Raw genomic sequence first — 21,977 nt, forward strand, 5'->3', positions numbered from 1 at the left:
TTTGGGATAGGATACTGGAACAGTGGTCTGTGATCAGACTGGGTGCCATTTGTGTCTTTGGTTACAGCTCCATTTCAATGCTGTATTTGGCCAAAGTCCCGATTAGACGTTTTCAAACGTGGAATTATGTAAAATATCGTCATGAATTTGGGAAGCAACAGCACAATCGAGTACTGTGGAGAGCGCAAAGTACACTGGAGATCATAAAATAATAGAGCACAGCGGAGGCCAATACTCCCAACCTGTGCCATTGAGACAGTCGTTTGAAAAGTGGAGAGTGTGAGGGCTGAAGACTGCACACTGTGTACTTTTTATAAAATACACATGGAAAAACTGTAAATGATGTTTAAAATGGCTGAAACAGTGTCTGTCTGTGACCCCAGAACAAAGGAAGTCACCGTGCTGTTTCAGAAATCTCATACCTCATTATCTCTGAGGAGCCACTAATAATTACCCAGGGACTGCACAGCCCAATTTCAAAGGGAGCTACAACATCAAAGGCCTCTTGTATTTGATAAGCCAGGCTTGCCAGTGGAGACAGACTGTCTACTAGGACAATGGCCTCTCAAATATCCATTTTAATGCCTAATGGTAGCCCTGAAGACCAAACTGTTTTCCAGGCCTTGGATACACATCTTTTTGTAAAAGATGGTGGAGAAGTGGATGTCATGTTACATGAGCCTCTGGCTTGTGGAACTAGGAATATTGCCTTACTGAACTGAAAATTTCAGTCTGCTGTTTGGGCAGTACGGTAGCACAAGTGATTAGTACTGTGGATTCACAGTGCCAGTGTCCCGGGTTCGATTCCCTGCTGGGTCACTGTCAGTGTGGAGTCTGCACGTTCTCCCCCGTGTCTGCGTGGGTTTCCTCCGGGTGCTCTGGTTTCCACCCACAGTCCAAAGCCGTGCAGGTTAGGTGGATTGGCCATGTTAAATTGCCCTTCGTGACTAAAAAGGGTTAGGAGGGGTTATTGGGTTTTTGGGTTATGGGATAGGGCTTAAGTGAGTCGGTGCAGACTCGATGGGCAAAATGCTTCTGCACTGTAAGTTCTATTTGGCTAGCAGGGCACACCAAAAGAGCTCTGGCCCAGGTTGAGTATCTGGCACCATAGACACTACTTCTTCTGTAAGCTTGGTGCAATCATCTACAAGATTGATTCATCTCTGTTCGCCTATCTCATCTTGTGAATTCAATACCACCTGAAAAAGAAATTCTACAACATTGTTTTTCTTCCTGCTAATCTCTATGAAGGAATACCTCATTGCACTTTGATTCAGGCTCTGGATTCCATGTGGAACAACATTTTAGGTTTCTGCACTGTAAATATTTCAGTTGCATATCCCTCTCTTTACTCAGAGTGAGAAGGTGACATGGCAACCCTCCTTTTTCATTTTTAGCGTGGGAAAATAAACTAACCCTTTAAGTTCATCCTATCTCAAGTTTGTAGGAGCCAATTTGTGAGGTAATTAATAGGAAATTGTGCCAAAACCAAGGGGGTTCGGAAATACGCAACTGCTTATAAAGAGGCTAACAAGTCTACACCTCACAAAGTCTACACCTGGGCAGGACTGGAACCAATGTCCTAGGGGGTGCTTTTGCGAACACTGTTGGGGAGGTTTTAAACTAATGTGACAGGGGGATGGGAACCTGGGGCGGGATTCTCCGCAATCGGCGCGATGTCCGCCGACCAGCGCCAAAAACGGCACGAATCAGTCCTGCATCGCGCCGCCCCAAAGGTGCGGAATTTTCCACATCTTGAGGGGCCGAGCCCTCACCTTGAGGGGCTAGGCCCACGCCGGACTGATTTCCGCCCCGCCAGCTGGCGGGAAAGGCCTTTGGTGCCCCGCCAGCATGCGCGGAAATGACTTTGCCGTGCGGCGCATGCGCGGGAGCGTCAGCGGCCGCTCACGGCATCCCCACGCATGCGCAGTGGAGGGGGTCTCTTCCGCCTCCGCCATAGTGGAGACCATGGCGAAGGCAGAAGGAAAAGAGTGCCCCCACGGCACAGGCCCGCCCGTGGATCGGTGGGCCCCGATCGCGGGCCAGGCCACCGTGGGGGCGCCCCCCGGGGCCAGATCGCCCCGCGCCCCCCCCAGGACCCCGGAGCCCGCCCGCGCTGCCTTGTCCCGCCGGTAAGAGAGGTGGTTTGATTCTCGCCGACGAGACAGGCATTCCAGCAACGGGACTTCGGCCCATCACGGGCCAGAGAATCGCCGGGGGGAGGCCGCCAACCGGTGTGGCGCGATTCCCACCCCCGCCGAATATCCGGTGCCGGAGAATTCGGCAACCGGCGGGGGCGGGATTCACGCCAGCCCCCGGCGATTCTCCGACCCGGCGGTGGGTCGGAGAATCCCACCCCTGATTAGGAAGTGAGAGGTCAGTAAAGTGGCAGCAACTAAAGCCAGTGAGGTACTAGATAATAAACTCAATGTGACTAAGGGGAAGAGTAGACAGGGAAGAGATGATGAACGCAAAGGGACAGTTGGTCTGAGGTGCATTTGTTTTAATGCGAGAAGTGTAGCAGGTAAGGCAGATTAACTTAATATGGATTAGTACCTGGGAATATGATTTTATTGGTATTGCTGAGACTTGGTTGAGGGAAGGGCAAGACTGGCAACTAAATATCCCAGGGTATAGATGCTTCAGGAGGGATAGAGAGGGAGGTAAAAGGGGTGGAGGAGTTGGATTACTGGTCAGAGATGATATCACAGCTGTGATTAAGGAGAGCAAGATGGAGGATTCGAGCACTGAGGCAATATGGGTAGAGCTAAGAAATAGGAAGGATCTTTTTTGGGGACTTTACTACAGGCCTCCCAAAAGCGAGCGTGAAGTAAAGGTACAAATATGTAGACAGATTATAGAAAAATGTAGGAACAATAGGGTGGTCGTGATGGGAGATTTTAACTTCCTGAACATTGAATGGGACTCATGTAGTGTTGGAGGCGTAGATGGAGCAGAATTTGTAAGGAGCATCCAGGAGAGTTTTTTAGAGCAGTATGTAAATAGTCCAACTCGGGAAGCGGCCATACTGGACCTGGTATTGGGGAATGACCCCGGCCAGGTGGTTGAAGTTTCAGTCGGTGATTACTTTGGGAACAGCGATCACAATTCCATAAGTTTTAGAATAGTCATGGACAAAGATGAGAGTGGGCCGAAAGGAAGAGTGCTAAATTGGGGAAAGGCCAAGTATAACAAAATCGGGCAGGAGCTAGGGAATGTGGATTGGGAGCAGCTGTTTAAGGGTGAATCCTCATTTGAAATATGGGAGTCTTTTAAGGAAAGGTTGATTAGAGTGCAGGTCAGACATGTCCCTGTGAAAATGAGGGATAGAAATGGCAAGATTAGGGAACCATGGATGACGGGTGGAATTGTGAGACTAGCTAATATGAAAAAAGAAGCATACATAAGATCTAGGCGACATAAAACTGATGAAGCTTTGGAGGAATATCGGGAAAGTAGGACAAATCTCAAACGGCAATAAAGAGGGCTAAAAGGGGTCATGAAATATCTTTGGCTAACAGGGTTAAGGAAAGTCCCAAAGCCTTTTATTCGTATATAAGGAGCAAGGGGGTAACTAGAGAAAGGATTGGCCCACTCTGTGGAAGTAGTTGAGTCGGAAACATTAGGGACCTTCAAGCAGCTATTGGATAGGTACATGGATTACAGTAAAATGATATAGTGAAGATTTATTTGTTCTTAAGGGCAGCACGGTAGCATTGTGGATAGCACAATTGCTTCACAGCTCCAGTGTCCCAGGTTCGATTCCGGCTTGGGTCACTGTCTGTGCGGAGTCTGCACATCCTCCCCGATTCTGCGTGGGATTCCTCCGGGTGCTCCGGTTTCCTCCCACAGTCCAAAGATGTGCAGGTTAGGTGGATTGGCCATGATAAATTGCCCTTAGTGTCCAAAATTGCCCTGAGTGTTGGGTGAAGGTGTTGACTTTGGGTTGACTCAATGGGCCGAATGGCCTCCTTCTACACTGTAAATTCAATGATAATCTATGATTAATCTAGGACAAAGGTTCGGCACACATCGTGGGCCGAAGGGCCTGTTGTGTGCTGTATTTGTCTATGATCTATGTTCTAAAGACAAAAGAGGGAATTTATGCGTGGAGTCAGAGGAAATAGATGAGATTCTTAATGAGTACTTTGCATCGGTAATCACCAAGGAGAGGGACATGACAGATTTTGAGGCTAGGGATGGATGTTTAAAGACTTTCGGTCAAGTCGGCATAAGGAAGGGAAAGTTTTGGGTATTCAAAAAGGCATTAAGGTGGACAAGTCCCCAGGTCCGGATGGGATCTATCCCAGGTTACTGAGGGAAGCGAGGGACGAAATAGCTGGGGCCTTAACAGATATCTTTGCAGCATCCTTGAGCACGGGTGAGGTCCCGGAGGACTGGAGAATTGCTAATGTTGTCCCTTTGTTTAAGAAGGGTAGCAGGGATAATCCAGGGAATTATAGACCTGTGAGCTTGATGTCAGTGGTAGGCAAACTGTTGGAGAAGATACTGAGGGATAGGATCTATTCACATTTGGAAGAAAATAGACTTATCAGTGATAGGCAGCATGGTTTTGTGCAGGGAAGGCCATGTCTTACAAACCTAATAAAACATTTTGAGGAAGTAACAAAGGTAATTGATGAGGGAAGGGCTGTAGATGTCATATACATGGACTTCAGTAAGGCATTTGATAAAGTTTTCCATGGCAGGTTGATGGAAAAAGTGAAGTCGTATAGGGTTCAGGATGTACTAGCTAGATGGATAAAGAACTGGCTGGGCAACAGGAGACAGAGAGTAGTGGTGGAAGGGAGTGTCTCAAAATGGAGAAAGGTGACTAGTGGTGTTCCACAGGGATCCGTGCTCGGACCACTGTTGTTTGTGATATACATAAATGATCTGGACGAAGGTATAGGTGGTCTGATTAGAAGTTTGCAGATGATACTAAGATTGGTGGAGTTGCAGATAACGAGGACTGTCAGAGAATACAGCAAAATATAGATAGATTGGAGAGTTGGGCAGAGAAATGGCAGATGGAGTTCAATCCAGGCAAATGCAAGGGGATGCATTTTGGAAGATCTAATTCAAGAGCGGACTATTCGGTCAATGGAAGAGTCCTGGGGAAAATTGATGTATAGAGAGATCTGGGAGTTCAGGTCCATTGTACCCTGAAGGTGGCAACGCAGGTCGATAGAGTGGTCAAGAAGGCGTACAGCATGCTTGCCTTCATCGGACGGGGTATTGAGTACAAGAGTCGGCAGGTCATGTTACAGTTGTATAGGACTTTGGTCAGGCCACATTTGGAATACTGCGTGCAGTTCTGGTCGCCACATTGCCAGAAGAATGTGGATGCTTTAGAGAGGGTACAGAGGAGGTTCACCAGGATGTTGCCTGGTATGGAGGGTGCTAGCTATGAAGAAAGGTTGAGTAGATTAGGATTGTTTTTGTCGGAAAGACGGAGGTTGAGGGGGGACCTGATTGAGGTCTACAAAATTATGAGAGGTATGGACAGGGTGGATAGCAACAAGCTTTTTCCAAGAGTGGGGGTGTCAATTACAAGGGGTCACGATTTCAAGGTGAGAGGGGGAAAGTTTAAGGTAGATGTGCGTGGAAAGTTTTTTACACAGAGGGTGGTGGGTGCCTGGAACGCTTTGCCAGAGGTGATAGAGGCGGGCACGATAGCGTCATTTAAGATGTATCTAGACAGATATATGAACGGGCGGGGAACAGAGGGAAGTAGATCCTTGGAAAATAGAAGACAGGTTTATATAAAGGATCTGGATCGGCGCAGGCTGGGAGGGCCGAAGGGCCTGTTCCTGTGCTGTAATTTTCTTTGTTCTTTGTTCATAAGTCAAAACATCTTTCTGTTTTTGTACAGGTGGTGAGAGGAGAAATTAGTGTTGTTTAAATTCACCCCATTCCTGTCTGTAACAAGAGATTGAAGGTGTTTTTTGAGGGTGGGGGTGATAATGCTTCTTTGAAAAGCTAGGAGCCATACCTGAACAAAAGGAACCAGCTACAGTGTGAAGTAACATGGAAACAGAAAGGGAAGTTGGTTGGTCAGCAGTTTATCTGGTTAAGGAGATCAGATGTGCATATCATGGATGATATAAAAAGAGAATAAATTGCATTTCTATGGTGCCTTTCACAGCCTAAGGTGTTGTCAAAGCGAACAAAGCACTTTCCAAATATAATCATTGCCATAATGTAGGGAAATACAGGAGCCAATTTGTGCACAGCAAGGCCACTTAAACAAGGCAAATTATTGGATAGTTATTTGAATGAGCCACAAATAATCACCCAATCAAAAAAAAATTATTTAATTTCAAACAATGCTTGACAGTTAACTGTTAGTCACCATCAGTTGGTGCATTCTCCATGTCAACGGTCCTACCAATCAGAGTCCACCTGCCAATCAACCAGAAAACTCTTATCACGCAGTATAAATTGTTGTTTTTCCATTATACTGATATTCTTGCGAAGTGTCCTGATGAGTGAAAGAAAGAAAACTTCGACATGTCTCTTTTTTTCAGCAATATTCAAGTTCTATACCACCAAATGGAAATGAATATTTTGTGTTGATGTTGGTGGGGGATAAATATTGATGAGGACGCCACAAAGAACGCTGCTGTTCTACATAAATCTGTAAATGTATAGAAAGGGCAGCGGGGCTCAGTCTGATGTCTGATCCAAAAGAAGAATGGAAGATTAAAGGCTTTGCAGGAAACACAGGCATCAAAGGTAGAGTGAACAGTTCCTTTTCTAGTTAATATTAATTTTTTTGCCTTCAAAGGTGAGTGATGTCGCTGTTGGGAAAAGAAGTTTCGCATTGTGGGAATTTACCTGGAGTATTTCTGAGTCAGACACAGTTTGGATTAAGCGTAATGAGTTCTTCCTGTCGAACTGGTGGCTGAGCTAGTTCAAGCAGTGAGCATCTAAACTGCAGATGTCACAATGACACTCAACTAACCGAATGACACTCTGCTGATCTGGAGGATGATCAACCAGCCTGGTCATTGTCTGGAGGCTATTCAGACTCTCAATTCCTGGCTGGGATTGAGCTAAGTGCCAGAGGTGAAGGGTAAGTCTAACCCACTACACCTTCACTCACTGAGAGGTCCTTCCTCTCATTTTAATCATATCACATCCATTGCTAATCTGGCCGTCATTTCCATAGGGATTAACCTGTCCTGGCTGCTCTGTTAATTTGGTGATTGGTGACGATATTTTTGGGCCAAGTTCCCCTTTACTGTCCTCTGGTAATATTTAATTTTAGTCAGAACTGTGATCACCTGATTATTCGCCTCAAAAAGAAGTAAACTTGAATTCCGAATCAAATGGTTTATTCCAGAGTTCAACCTCTGGTATGTGTTAATATGCTTTGGAGACTGGTGAGTCCTTAAGGATCTCTGGCTTAGAGATTTGAACTGCTAATGATCCAAGACACAAGGAACTGAACGTAAAAATAAGGATGTTATGCTTCAGTTATGCAGGGCACATCTCGAGCAGTTTTGGTCTCCTTGGCCAGAATTCTCCGGCCGTTGGAATCCCTGTTCCCGCAGGCATCACTCCCGCATCCGTGGGTCTCCAGGTGGTGTGGGGTGGTTTCAATGGGAGAACCCATTGATAAGCGGCGGGAAGAGGGAATGCCGGCACCAAGCAATGTATGGCTGGGCAAGTGGAGAATCCAGCCTCTTATTTAAGGAAGGGTGTAAAAGCGTGGCAGGCAGTTCAGAGGAGGTTTACTGGATTGGTATCTAGAATGAGCAGATTGTCTTATGGGCTTGTTTCCGCTAGAGTTTGGAAGAGTGAGGGGGTGACTTGATTGAGGGATAAAAGATCTTGAATGGTCTCAATAAGATGGCCGTGGAAAGGATGTTTCCTCTTGTGGGTGAGTCCAGAACTCAAGAATACTGTCTTAAAATTAGGTGTCGCCCTTTTAGGACAGAAATGAGGAGAATTTGTTTCTCTCAAAAAGCTGTGTGATCTTAAAACTCTGTCTCAGAAGTCGGAGTCACTGAATATTTTTAAGGCGTAAGTAGATAGATCCTTGTTAGGCAAGGGAATTGGGGTAGATGAGGAATGTAGAATTCAGAACACAAACAGATTATCCATGGTCTTATTGAATGGCGGAGCAGGCTTGAGGGGCTGAATGACCTACTTCACCTCCTATTTTGTTTGTCCCCGTGTTTGTGGTGGCATCAGGTGGAGATAGCATTGAGCTCAGCTGTGAGGCCTTGCTCCTGTTGGGTAGCCTCACCCTCTGGCCTCACCTGAGGAACAAGTGGGGTACTGAAGGACATTGAATATCCTTGTAACAACATGGGCGAACCCCATGAGGTGAGGAGAAGCTAAACTGGAGCAAACAAAACTAGTGACACTGGAAAGATTACACAAAGCAAGAGAGCTTAACCATCCTGCGTTTAATAGCATTAGAAGCCCACTCCCAGCCTGCAATCCCTGTAACAAACACTTGGCACAAGTGGAAGACTTAAATTGGAACCCATCTTCAATTGAACAATTTCTATTGCAGTCATTTTTTCAGAGAAAACCGAGGGAAATGTTGGATCTCTGGGAGTAAGCGATGACTACGGGTGATTTCCACCTCTCAGCTTACTAAATCGAGAAAAAAGAAAAGTGAGGAAGAAGCCTGGAGCTGATCAATACTCACTCGAACCATTGGACGGTACAACCTCAAACACTGACCCCCCTTGGCTCAATGGTAGCACTCCCACCACTGAGCCAGCAAGTCGTGGGCACCAGTTACCTCCGCGGATGTGGGGCTATAATTTAAGGTGACCCTTTACTGCAGTACCGAGGAGTGTGAGATTTAACACAAGATTTACCTCAGGTAAATGCGTTATATCAATAAAGAGAAGGGGACACTGTCCTGGCCCATACTTTTTTTGCTTAACCAACAAGGGAGATTATCTGAGCGTTCACTCTTGGCTGTTTGCTTTGCATAAATCTGCAGCTTCTTTCCCACATCATGACAGTGAATACACTTCAAAAGTACCTAATTAGGGGCGGCACAGTGGCGCAGTGGTTAGCACTGGGACTACGGCGCTGAGGTCCCAGGTTCGAGTCCCGGCCCTGGGTCACTGTCCGTGTGGAGTTTGCAAATTCTCCCCGTGTCTGCGTGGGTTTCACCCCACAACCCAAAGATGTGCAGGTTAGGTGGATTGGCCACACTAAATTGTCCCTTAATTGGGAGAAAAAAAAATTGGATACTCCAAATTTTTTAAATTTTTTTAAAGTACTTAATTAATTGTTGGGGCCATGGGAATGTCTTGAGGTCCTTAAGGCATGATAGGAATACAAATTCTTTGCATTTGCCATCACCAACCATAATGCATACTGACTCCCAAATAGAAAGAAAATGACAGAGAGGAAAGAAAGCATGAGACCAACTTCAGGATAAATGCTGGCAATATTCTACAAGACCACAGACCAAGTCCCAACAGCCCATAGTTAGTATTGTGGGTGAATAAAGTGAACTAGGCCCATAATCTAGGCCTTACATATCCTCTCCGCTCCGGAACGTGTCAAGATATCCCCTTAAAGGACTGAAACGTACCTGTGCACGATGGGGATTTAAACTAACAAATTATAAATAAATAAATTAGCTCTCAAAGACCCTCAACACCCACTGCTAACCACCGTCCACCGCGCCTGGTTGCTGGTTAACCTTCTTACCTCGACCAGAGATTTGTAAAGTCTCTTCAGATCCAACTGGTGCAGGTTGCCAATTATGGGGAGGGGTGTGGGACCGGGGGGATAGTTGGTCTGAGGGCTGCCTCGAGAACCGGCGAGGAGGTAAATCAGGAAAATCACAAGTAGGGAAGAAAGCAGCAAAGTGGTGGTGAGGCTGGATGGAAGCAAGTTGAACGGCACCATTGCAAGTTGATTGTCTGTGAGAACAAACCAGCTGATACTTTTACCCTATGTTTTCCCTGAGCAGGTATCGATTTCTGTTGGCTTTACGCAAGCATTTGACACTCCTACCTGACCTGATTGGTCCCTATCATCTATCCTGAAACAGTCACATTCCAAGAAGAGTTTGCAACTGCCCTCTGGACCGCCTCAGATCCCTCGTGCCTTATCAAAGCAGGTTCATTGGACTTTTAACTGTACTGTCATTCACGCTCATTCAGTGACCCTCAAATGGACGGCAGCCCATCTCATAGCAACCAGGACACAGGGGTTTTGTCATAGAATTGTGAGAAAAAAACCTTTGAGCTCAATTAACCCCTCACAGTTCAGGCCAACAAATCAATCGCTGAAACATGAGGGATGCAGATTCTATCTTCATAGCACCACCTCCAGAGGCCTGATGGAACTCTAGCACTTTCTCCTGGGCATGCTAGTTGTTGCCCGCATGTTGTATGTGACACACACCCCTTGAAGAGGGTCCCTGGGTAAGGTGGCCGGGGGTGGGGTGGGGGGGGGGGGGTTGCTAACTTGCTGTTGTCTCTTAATTTGGCTCTGTTTAATTACATTTGCTCAAGAGTTGCCAGGTATTTCAAGGTCTTGCACAGGGCGCACATGACCGGAGCAAGGCTCAGTAAATTTTTCGGGGTAGAGGATAGGTGCGGGAGATGCGCGAGAAGCCCAGCGAACCACACCCACATGTTTTGGTCATGCTCGGCACTGCATGGGTTCTGGGTGGGGGTGGCAAATGTGCTTTCGAAGGTGGTGGGGGTCCGGGTCGAGCCAGGCTGGGGGTTGGCTATATTCGGGGTTGCAGAAGAGCCGGGAGTGCAGGAGGCGAGAGAGGCTGATGTTTTGGCCTTTGCGTCCCTAGTAGCCCGGCGAAGGATATTGCTTATGTGGAAGGAAGCTAAACCCCCGGGCGTGGAGACCTGGATAAATGACATGGCAGGGTTCATAAAGCTGGAACGGATAAAGTTCGCACTAAGAGGTTCGGCTCAAGGGTTCACCAGGCGGTGGCAACCGTTCATTGACTATCTCGCAGAACGATAAAGGAAATGGGAAAGTAGCAGCAGCAACCCGGGGGGGGGGGGGGGGGGAGGGGGAGGGGGGTCCTCAGGGGAGTTTTTGTATGGATATTTTTACTTGGATATGTATATTGGTTTGTTTGACTTTATTATTTGGGAGAGTTAATATTTTGTTATGGCAGTTGCCATTTAGTTTATATATTATTTATTTATTTGTTAAAAAACGGTCACTATTATTTATATTGTTTTATTGTTGTAAAAAGGGAAACATTTTTGTACTGTCTTGTTTGGCCGAAATTTTTTTTTGAATAAAATATATTAAAAAAAAGAGTCGCCAGGTATCTTTCGATACTGCCACAAGGTTCAAAACCAAATACTGATCAAAGACTCGATACACCAGTTAGTAAGTTCAAAAGCAATGCTCATTTATTTACACACCGTCATATCTACTCATGCATAAAACTCTACAACCTAAACTATCGCTATTACTAAAAGTCTATAGTACGAAGTCTTACAACACCAGGTTAAAGTGCAACAGGTTTGTTTCGATGTCACTAGCTTTCGGAGCGCTGCTCCTTCCTCAGGTGAATGAAGAGGTCTGTTCCAGAAACACATATATAGACAAATTCAAAGATGCCAAACAATGCTAGGAATGCGAGCATTAGCAGGTGATTAAATCTTTACAGATCCAGAGATGGGGTAACCCCAGGTTAAAGAGGTGTGAATTGTGTCAAGCCAGGACAGTTGGTAGGATTTCGCAGGCCAGATGGTGGGGGATGACTGTAATGCGACATGAATCCCAGGTCCCGGTTGAGGCCGCACTCATGTGTGCGGAACTTGGCTATAAGTTTCTGCTCGGCGATTCTGCGTTGTCGCGCGTCCTGAAGGCCGCCTTGGAGAACGCTTACCCGGAGATCAGAGGCTGAATGCCCTTGACTGCTGAAGTGTTCCCCGACTGGAAGGGAACATTCCTGCCTGGTGATTGTTGCGCGATGTCCGTTCATTCAACTCGCTCGCATTCCTAGCATTGTTTGGCATCTTTGAATTTGTCTATATATGTGTTTCTGGAACAGACCTCTTCATTCACCTGAGGAAGGAGCAGCGCTCCGAAAGCTAGTGACATCGAAACAAACCTGTTGGACTTTAACCTGGTGTTGTAAGACTTCGTACTGTGCTCACCCCAGTCCAACACCGGCATCTCCACATAAAAGTCTATACTTAGCTTTGGGTGCCCACTCAGTCAGAGGAACAATGGCCGTTGCTCGGTTCTGAGGCTGCTGGGTTGAGCAGTTTACAGGATAGCAGCTAGGAGCGTCTATCTCATAGCTGCGTTGACTTGGAACTTACTTGGTCTGGAGCAGCTTTGACAGGTCTCTCCTCGCTGAGAGCCAAGGCCAAGAGAGATCCTCACTTGGGGAATCCTTTTTATACCCAAAAGGGCTTTGCGCGCTTTTGGGCGGGCCTTGAACTTGGCCCCAATTAATTGGGCCGTTTCCCAATCGTTCTTATTAATTTTCCTCCAATAGAGGGGCGGGTTCCCTGGTTGCTGGGCATGTCCTAGGTGGCCGTTGGTCTGCTTTGTTTTAGTCTCCTCTGGCGCCGGGGTGTCTGTCTTAGCATTGTTTACCTAAATGTTGCCTTTTGTTCCCGGGGATGGCTCATTAGTATGTAGATGGCTTAGCAGTACCAGTCCTGTCTGAGAGCTAAGGCTCTAATCAACAGACAGACCTTGCACCTGCTTGCTTTTTCGATATTGTCCAATTTTCCCTGCATTCTTTGCAAGTGTCCATTTTGTAATCGGGTCGTGGCCATCCCGGATGGCTACAGGGTGGGGGGGTGGGGGGACGTCAAAGAAGGAACAGCAGCCTTGATGTTGCACAGCCCTACCAGCTGATGCAGCTGGCAAAAGGTAAGGGAAGATGGTGGCATAGTGGTATTGTCACTGGACTAGGAATCCAACAGCCCAGGCTAATGCTCTGGGGACATGGGTTCAAATCCCACCACGGCAGCTGGTGGAATTTAAATTCAATTCGTAAAAGAAATCTGGAATTATAAGGCCAGTCACATGAACGTGAAGCTATCATTATGCGTAAAAAAATCATCTGGTTGAGTCTTAACTGCCTTCTGAATAGAGTGGCATAGTCACACAGTGGTTAGCACTGTTGCTTCACAGTGGGTCCCAGGTTCAATTCCTGGCTTGGGTCACTGTCTGTGCGGATTCTGCACGTTCTCCCTGTGTCTGCGTTGGTTTCCTCCGGGTGCTCCCCATTTGTAAAGACTTGTAACTCCCGGCTGTGAGGGGTGGGGTGGGGTTGTGGGGGCAGGGGGTGGGTGGTGATGATTTGCCCTTCCAGCAGGTTAGCATGCTGACGTTGGAGGTGAGGACCCAGAGCTTCGCTCCGGGTCTGCCGTCCTGCACCAAACCCACTTTTCGCTCGCCGTTCCATTCTCCGCTCCAATTGGGATTCCGGACAAATATCATGGTGAATTTTCCTGGTGACCTTCTCCTGTCGTGTCATCGAGAAGCTCAATGTGTAGAAAGATGATATGCTTCCAATTCTGTTCAACACATTTGTGGAAGATGCATGCAAAACATACCTGGTGGCCTCTCTCTATCTCTCTCTGCACCTCACTCAGATGCTGCATCCTGTAGTCGATTATCCGTTAGACTGTGTGTCAGGAAACCCCATTCCAGATCCTTGAACACTGAATCTGGGCTGACACTCTCATCGCAGTACCAGGAGAGTGCTGCAATTCTCGATGTGCTGTCCTTTGGACAAGAACATTAAACTAAAGCCTTTTCTGTCCCCTTAAGCTAGACTAAAATATCCCATGGCAATAATTCAAAGTAGAACAGGGGGAAATTAATCGATTTATGCACGGCACGGTGGCACAGTGGTTACCACTGCTGCCTCACAGCACCAGGAACCCGGGTTCGATTCCCGGCTGGGGTCACTGTCTGTGCGGAGTCTGCACGTTCTCCCCGTGTCTGCGCAGGTTTCCTCCGGGTGCTCCGGTTTCCTCCCACAGTCCAAAAATGTGCGGGTTAGGTGGATTGGCCATGCTGAATTGCCCCGTAGTGTCCAAAGATGGGCAGGTTAGGTTAAGGGGCTCTTGGGATAAGGCTGGGAAGTGGGCTTGGGTAGAGTATTCGTTCAGAGGGTCGGTGCAGATTTGATGGGCCGAATGACCTCCTACTGAACCAAACGTTCTTTTCTTTCACCGCATGCTAAAAAAATTGGAGTATAATCCTCCCCATTCAATCCAGGTTGTGTCCAGTTTTGTGACAAATGCCGCCAACACTCTGAGCCGAGGATGAAAATCTACCGTGAAAATGAAATGAAAATGAAATGAAATGAAAATCGCTTATTGTCACAAGTCGGCTTCAAATGAAGTTACTGTGAAAAGCCCCTAGTCGCCACATTCCGGCGCCTGTTCGGGGAGGCTGTTACGGCCATCGGAAGTGTCGCCATTAAAACAGCTGAACTGCTGAGCCATTTTGACTGGTTATTCGAGAGGCTGGTGTGGGGTTTATTTTGGCAAGCAATGTCTAAAGTATCTATGCATAATGTAGAAACCCTCCATCTCCTGACGTAGGTCACGGGATAGCGATAAAACATGGCTAACTTTTATTCAGGACCTTTCACAGCCTTGGAACATCCCAGAAACCTTCAGAGCCATTGAAGTGTGTTCACTGCTGCAAAGTAGCAAATTCTGCAGACAATAAATATGCAGCCATGTGATAATGGCCTAAAACTCTCAAAGGTCTCGGTTCCTCCATATCTGACATCATGTGCGCATCTGATTTCCTCCGCTCCATCGTTGGCCACCCTGAAGACTGAAATTACCATCCTTAACCTCGCCAACTCTCCATCTCTCTCCCGCTCCGCCCCCCCCCCCCCCCCCCCCCCCCCACCCCCCCCACCCAGCCCTCCTTAAAAACTGAAGGCTGGATCTTCCGTCCTTCCCCTTTCCTCGCCTTTTTGTTTTCCAGCAGTGGAGGGGACTCTCAGTCGGCCGCTGGCAGGATCTTCCAGTCCGGCTGATGTCTCCCACATTTCACATAGCTCCCCTGTCCCGCCACCGGGGAAACCTGCCATCTGCGGGACCAGTAGATTCCACCGGCAGGAAGAACTCTTGGGCATCCGGCCTACTTTTTATGTGCTGCGTGTCAAATTTTTGTTTGGTCATTGCTCCTGTGAAATGTGTTTGAATATTTTACTCTGTTACGGGCAATATATAAACGTCAGTTGTTGTTATTGTTTGTGATGAATGTAGGAATCTTTTATATAGTTATTGTATTACATATCTGCTGCTGGTTCAACATACAGACAAGTGATGTGCCTGCTCGGGTTATAAGTAAAGTATCGTAAAAGTGAGATAATCATTCATGCCAACCATGTACTTGTTTACCTATATGGGGGTTAGTGGAATATTATGTATTTTGGAAGATTCCCTGGGGTGCAGATAATTGAGGCTTGTGCTTAGTCTTAGTTAAGATGGTCATGAGACAGTTAGTGGGATAGAGATGATGTAATTAATGGGAGCAGCCAGGTCTGTAGCAAGCAGTTGAGCTGTAGGATCTTTTAGTCTGACAAACATAGAAGGATTTCCAGGTTGTTCCTGAAAGGGTCTCCCCTGTCCAAGAAATCTCTTATTTTCTGAAAGGAAATCCCTACACAATAGTACCACCAAGTATTCCTGTGTTTTCTAACTTTATTTATATGTAGGCTTTGACTTATAATGGGCTTTGCTTAATTGGAGATAGTAGCTAAAATGTTTCCTTTTATTTTAAGAATTGTTTAACTGTTAATTGTAGAGATTAACTGTGAGGTTAATGTGGTTAAAACGGTTAAAAATAAAGTTTGTTGAACGTAAAAGGTCCCTATTTGTCAGTAGAATCACTCCTGGGGTAAAGTATCCTTTCCTCACAATTCACAAATTGCAAATTTGTTGGGGTTTCTCGTCCAGTTCCCTCACAGAAATTGGGGTCTGGTCCGGTACAGGAACAGATTGAATATAGAGGACGTTACAGAGATAGGGATGTGCAAGGCCTTGGAGAGAATTATATCCAATATAGATCGTGGAATACACGAGTGATGGGTGAACGAGAACAGTGTGAGTTAGAATGCAGGTAACAAAGATTTGGATGGATGGAGCTTAGGGAGGGTCAGGTTGGGTGTCTCAAAACTGTGATCTACAGAATTGAGTCGGTGCTTTCTAATCGGGGATGAATCAATATGCCTTTAATGGCAGTGTACTTCAGATTAAGTCTTCAGGTCAGGCAGAGATTTGCAAGAGGCATAGGTCACTCTTGCAGGATGCACAGGTCACTCTTGCAGGAGGCACAGGTCACTCTTGCAGGAGGCACAGGTCACTCTTGCAGGAGGCACAGGTCACCGTTGCTGCTTGCAGCACACTGCGTCACTTCTAGGGCCATTTAGCTATCCCTGATCTTTAACCTTGGCTAAAGGCTTCTTATCGGCTTCCGATGGATCGAAGTTACTGTGGCAACAACATTCCCAAATTGCACTCACCCACCCCCTACCCTAAAACAAAGGCAACACAAAGGACCATTTTACACAGTGGCTTGGTCAACATCCGTCACTATGGCAACTACATTCCCACTTGTGGCTCTGCTTGAAAGGCTGCAAGGCCACCAATCATGTTGCTATCCTAGCACGGTCTTTGTCGCTATGGAAACTACTTCCCCACGTTCCAGTCCCGTTCCCCCCCCCATCACCACCATTCCTCCATTGTGTTTGATAACAGCTAGCTACAGACTTGTGGAGCTCTCTCTGTTGTCCTCAATGTAAACAAAATAAGGCTCAGTTCCAGGATCCGATGGGGATTGATGTTCCATGAAAATATACACTGTAATTATGCTTCCCCTGTCAGATTGGAGGGGCAGCTTTCAGTGACGCACAGGCGGTGGACTCCAGTCTTTGCACCTTCCATCTTAATGTGGAGCCCAGCACAACCAAAGCTGGCTCACCTAGTCTCAGCGTAAAGGAAAAGAGTGACAGAGACCCCATTCTTCCAGAACGCTGCCAGCCATCAATGCCAAAAGAAAGGCTTGCATTTACATAGCGCCGTTCGTCACCTCAGAGAACCCCAAAGCATTCGACAACCAATGAAGTACTTTTGAAATGTAACACTATTGTGACATCAGAGACGCTGCCACCAGATGAGGGATAGAAAGCTCCCACAGATAGCAATGTGATAAAGACCAGCTAATCTCTTGTAGTGTCGGTCAGCACACCAGGGAGAACTTCACTGCTTTCTCGCCAAATAGTGCCGTGGGAACTTTGATTTCCACCTGATGGAGCCTCAATTTAATGTCTCATCTGAAAGTCACATTATCGAGCAACGCCGCCGTTAATTTTATTTTATTTACAAAAAATATTTTTTTGCATTTTTACGCTGTACATAAAAATAGATGAGACCATAACACTTTACATGTTGTACCTTTTCGGCTCCCTCCCCTCTACCCCCCCCCCCCTCCCCACCCCCTCCCCTCCCCCACCCAGCCCTCCCCCTCTTCTGCTGTTTCCGGGATTTATCCCAAGCCCTTTCTTTCACTGTTGGTGGTTTGTTTGGTGGTTTGTCTTTTTCCCGTGGCTTTGTGTTGGACCCTCTGGTCCCCGAGTCGGTCTCTCTCTGGTCTCCCCCTTGGCGTTTCCTCCGGTCTCTCCCCCCCCCCCCCTTCCCCTGTTGCCCCCTGCCTCATTCCTGTCTGTTTTCTGTGGTTCGTGTGGTTTCCGTGCTTCACGCTGTTTCCCTCCCCCCATCCCCCAGCTCAGTTGTCTTGCAACCCTAACTCCTCCTCCCATTTCTAAAAGGTGCCCGTATATGTCCCCGCAGTTTCCTTTTCCCAGACTGTCCGTGTCCAGTAGCTCCTCCACCATTGTGTCTCTCGGGGCCCTAGGGTACCTCGTTGTCTCTTTGCAGAGAAAGTTTTTGATTTGCAGATGTTAGAGTTCCAGTCTCTCCATCAGTTCTTCTCGGGTTGCCAGTCTGTCCCCTGTGTAAAACTCCCTGACTGTCTCCCCACGCCCTGTCCTCCACCTCTTAAAGATGGTGTCCAGCATGGCTGGTGGAAACCCATGGTTGCCGCAGGTGGGGGACATGGTGGTTAGACCAACGCTTGCCTCACCTGGCTCCAGGTTCTTGGTGTCGCTATTACCACTGGGCTGGATGTGTATTTTGCCGGCGTGGATGGGAGTGCTGTTGTGGCGAGGGCTCGGAGGGTCGTTCCCGTGTAGGAGGACTCCTCCACTCTCACCCATTCCGTGTTCGGTTCCCTTCCCCATCCCCTCACTCTCTTGGCTATGGCTGCCCAGTGGTAGTGCAAGTTAGGGAGGGCCAGGACACCCATGCTTCTTCTCCTCTGCAGGGTTGTCTGAGGGATTCTTGGGTTCATTCTGCCCCCCCCCCCCAACACCCCACACAAACACAATGATCATTTTGTCTATTCTTTGGGAGAAGGCCTTGGGGATGTAGATCGCTATGGATCTGAATTGGAAGAGGAACCTTGGCAGTGCGTTCATCTTGATCGTCTGCACCTTCCCCGCCAGGGAAAGCGGGAGTGGATCCCATCTCTGCAGGTCCTTTTTAACTTCCTCCGCCCGACTGGTCAGATTCCATTTGTGAATCCGTGTCCAGTCGTGGGCTATCTGAATTCCCAGGTAGCAGAATTTATTTTGGGCTATTTTAACTGATTGACTCTCCAGCTCAGCACCTCCCCCTCTCGGGTTCACCGGGAATATTTCACTTATGTCCAGGTTGAGTTTGTAGCCCGAGAAGGGCTTTGTGGGTCTGAGATGTAGAGGAGCAGATCATCCGCACAGAGTGTGACTCTCTGCTCTCTGCCTCCTCTTCGGATTCCCTTCCAGCCTCTCGCGTCTCATAGGGTGATCGTCAGCGGTTCAATTGCCAGGGTGAACAGGAGCGGGGACAGTGGTCATCCCTGCCTTGTGCCTCTACGCAACTATTCAGAGCTGGTGGTGTTGGTCCAAACGCTCGTCTTGGGGGCGTTGTTCAGGAGTTTCACCCTGTCCCGAGCTCAAACCGCTCCAGTACCTCGATGAGGTACTTCCACTCGACTCTGTCGAAGGCCGTTCTGTGTCCAGGGAGGTGATCACCTCAGTGTGACAGTGAGGGCCTTCAACCTGGGTTTTCATCAGCCCTCACCAGCTGGTCATAGGCCTGGGTGCAGCCTCCTCACTGGAGTGTCAGAATCGGGCTAGACTGAAAACCGAAGGGGTAAAGAAATGTGAAGCCAAACAAAACAAATACATAAATAAACAATAACAACAACTCGCATTCATTAAGCACTTCTAATGCATTGGAAGATCCCAAGGTATTTCATAAGAGCATTATCGAATAATGAACGAACACCATACCATATTAGGAGATACTAGGTAGGACACATGAACAAAGGTTTGGTCAAGGGGGAAGGTTATAAGGAGAAACCAAATGGGGGAAAGTGAGACAGGAGGGTTTTAGGGGAAAAATCCCAGAACTTAGGGCCTCGGCAACTGACGATGTGGCATCAAAGGTGGAGCAATAAAATCGGGGAGGCGCAAGACACCAGTGAGATGCCAGAGCTCCAGGAGAACCAGGGGGCAAAGGTGAGTACAGTGACCATTACGAAGGAGAAGGTTCTGGGGAAACTGAAAGGTCTGAAGGTGGATAAGTCACCTGGACCGGATGGACTACACCCCAAAAAGACATAGCTGAGGGAAATTGTGGAGGCATTGGTGGTGATCTTTTAGGAAGGGTCCCAGAGGACTGGAAAATGGCTAATGTAGCACCACTGTTTAAGAAGGGAGGGAGGCAGAAGACGGGACATTATAGACCTGTTAGCCTGACTTTTAGCATCCATTATTAAAGATGAGATCGCAGAGTCCTTGGAAGTGCATGGTAAAATAGGACTGAGTCAGCACGGCTTTGTCAAAGGGAGGTCGCGTCTGACAGATCGTTGGAGTTCTTTGAGTAGGTTCAAGGAAGTTAGACAAAGGAGAATCAATGGACGTGATTTATATGGACTTCCAGAAGGCCTTTGACAAGGTGCCACATAGGAGACTGTTAAATACGTTAAGAGCCCATGGTGTTAAGGGTAAGATCCTGGCATGGATAAAGGATTGCTGACTGGCAGAAGGCAGAGATTGGGATAAAGGGGTCTTTTTCAGGATGGCAGCCAGTGACTAGTGGTATGCCTCAGGGGTCTATGCTGGGACCCACAACTGTTCACAATATACATTAATGATCTGGAAGAAGGACTGAAGGCACTGTTGCTAAGTTTGCAGATGATACAAAGATCTGTAGAGGGCAGGTAGTATCGAGGAAGCAGGCAGGCTGCAGAAGGACTTGGACAAGCGAGGAGACTGGGCAATGAAGTGGCAGATGAAATACAAGTGGAAAAGTGTGAGGTTATGCACTTTGGAAGGAGGAATTTAGGCATAGACTATTTCTAAATGGGGAGATGCTTTGGAAATCAGACGCACAAAGGGACTTGGGAGTTCTTGTTCACGATTCTCTTAAGGTTAACTGGTTGCAATCAGTAGCTAGTGGTGTCCCTCAGGGATCAGCGTTGGGGCCCACAACTGTTCACAATTTACATAGATGATTTGGAGTTGGGGACCAAGGGCAATGTGTCCAAGTTTGCAGACGACACTAAGATAAGTGGTAAAGCAAAAAGTGCAGAGGATACTGGAAGTCTGCAGAGGGATTTGGATAGGTTAAGTGAATGGGCTAGGGTCTGCAGATGGAATACAATGTTGACAAATGTGAGGTTATCCATTTTGGTAGGAATAACAGCAAAAGGGATTATCATTTAAATGATAAAATATTAAAACATGCTGCTGTGCAGAGAGACCTGGTGTGCTAGTGCATGAGTCGCAGAAAGTTGGTTTTCAGGTGCAACAGGTGATTAAGAAGGCAAATGGAATTTTGTCCTTCATTGCTAGAGGGATGGAGTTTAAGACTATGGAGGTTATGCCCTCCAAAGACTTCTAGAAAAAGAGTCGCTAGGACTCTCAGAGGCACGGGCCCCTAGCAGCCTCCCTAGACGTGGCCGCTGCGTAATACCCGCGCCTACGGCCCCGACCGCGTGGCAACCCATTGGGCCCCGTACGTACCCGTCGCGGCAAACCCCCCTACCCCCCCCACAGGCTTGCGCGGTCCAAACGCCGAGTCGCACCGGGGGCGCCCACTGTTATTTCTGCGGCCAGGCGAAACACCCCCGGCAGCGCTGCCCGGCCCGCGCAGCTATCTGCAAAAGCTGCGGGAAAAAGGGCCATTATGCGGTTGTGTGCCGGTCCCGCGAGGTCGCCGCCGTCCCGGAGCACAGGGAGCCCTGCACGCCGCCTACGCTCCCCAACCCCCCTCCCCGCTCAGCCCATGTATGACCCGCCGCCGGCGCTACCGCTTTGGGTCCCGGCCAACACTCTCCACGGAGAGGAGGGAGTTTTCCGCGTCCCTAACGCCACCTAACCCCCTCCCGCGCCCCGCGCCTGACCCGCCGGCGCCACCTACTTGGGCCCCGACCATCGCTGTCCCCGGCGCGAGGGAGCTCCGCGCGTTCCTAGCGCTCGCGGTCCTAGCCGCTGCGGTCCTAGCGCTCCCCAGCCCCCATGCACACCATGTGCGACCCGCAGACGCCGCCATTTTGGGTCCGACCACCACGAGGGGAGGAGGGGCACCGATGTGCGACCCGCAGACGCCGCCATTTTGGGTCCCAGCCACCACGAGGGGAGGAGGGGCGCCGCCATCTAGGACCGCCCCAGACCTGTACGACGCGTGGGGGCGGCTATTTTGTCCACCCCCGCCGCCATCTTGTGACCCCCCCAGCCACGTGCGATGTATGGGGGCGGCCATTTTGTTCATCCCCGACGCCATCTGGACGGCAACAACGGACCCCACTCCACTACTACAACCACGGCTCGCTTCGATTACGCTCGATCAAGCTCGGCCCCGGACACTCAGACGACGACGACAACAGTACTAATAAACGGCCAC

General features: G+C 48.3%; 1 protein-coding gene across 2 annotated transcripts in view; it reads right to left on the reverse strand.

Annotated features, from left to right (window-relative positions):
- LOC140390482 (cytochrome P450 2K1-like) overlaps positions 1-10,029 on the reverse strand; it is a 40,205-nt gene extending 30,176 nt beyond the window's left edge. The window contains exon 1 of one of the 2 annotated variants that reach the window (XM_072475647.1): positions 9,694-10,029. In XM_072475647.1, the coding sequence (XP_072331748.1) occupies positions 9,694-9,894 (201 nt within the window). In that variant the 5' untranslated portion in view covers positions 9,895-10,029. The remainder of the gene's footprint in view (positions 1-9,693) is intronic. The other variant, XM_072475648.1, reaches the window with a different exon arrangement.
- Positions 10,030-21,977: the final 11,948 nt, after the last annotated feature.

The sequence above is a fragment of the Scyliorhinus torazame genome, chromosome 14 (assembly GCF_047496885.1).
Source record: "Scyliorhinus torazame isolate Kashiwa2021f chromosome 14, sScyTor2.1, whole genome shotgun sequence".
Lineage (NCBI taxonomy): Eukaryota > Metazoa > Chordata > Chondrichthyes > Carcharhiniformes > Scyliorhinidae > Scyliorhinus > Scyliorhinus torazame.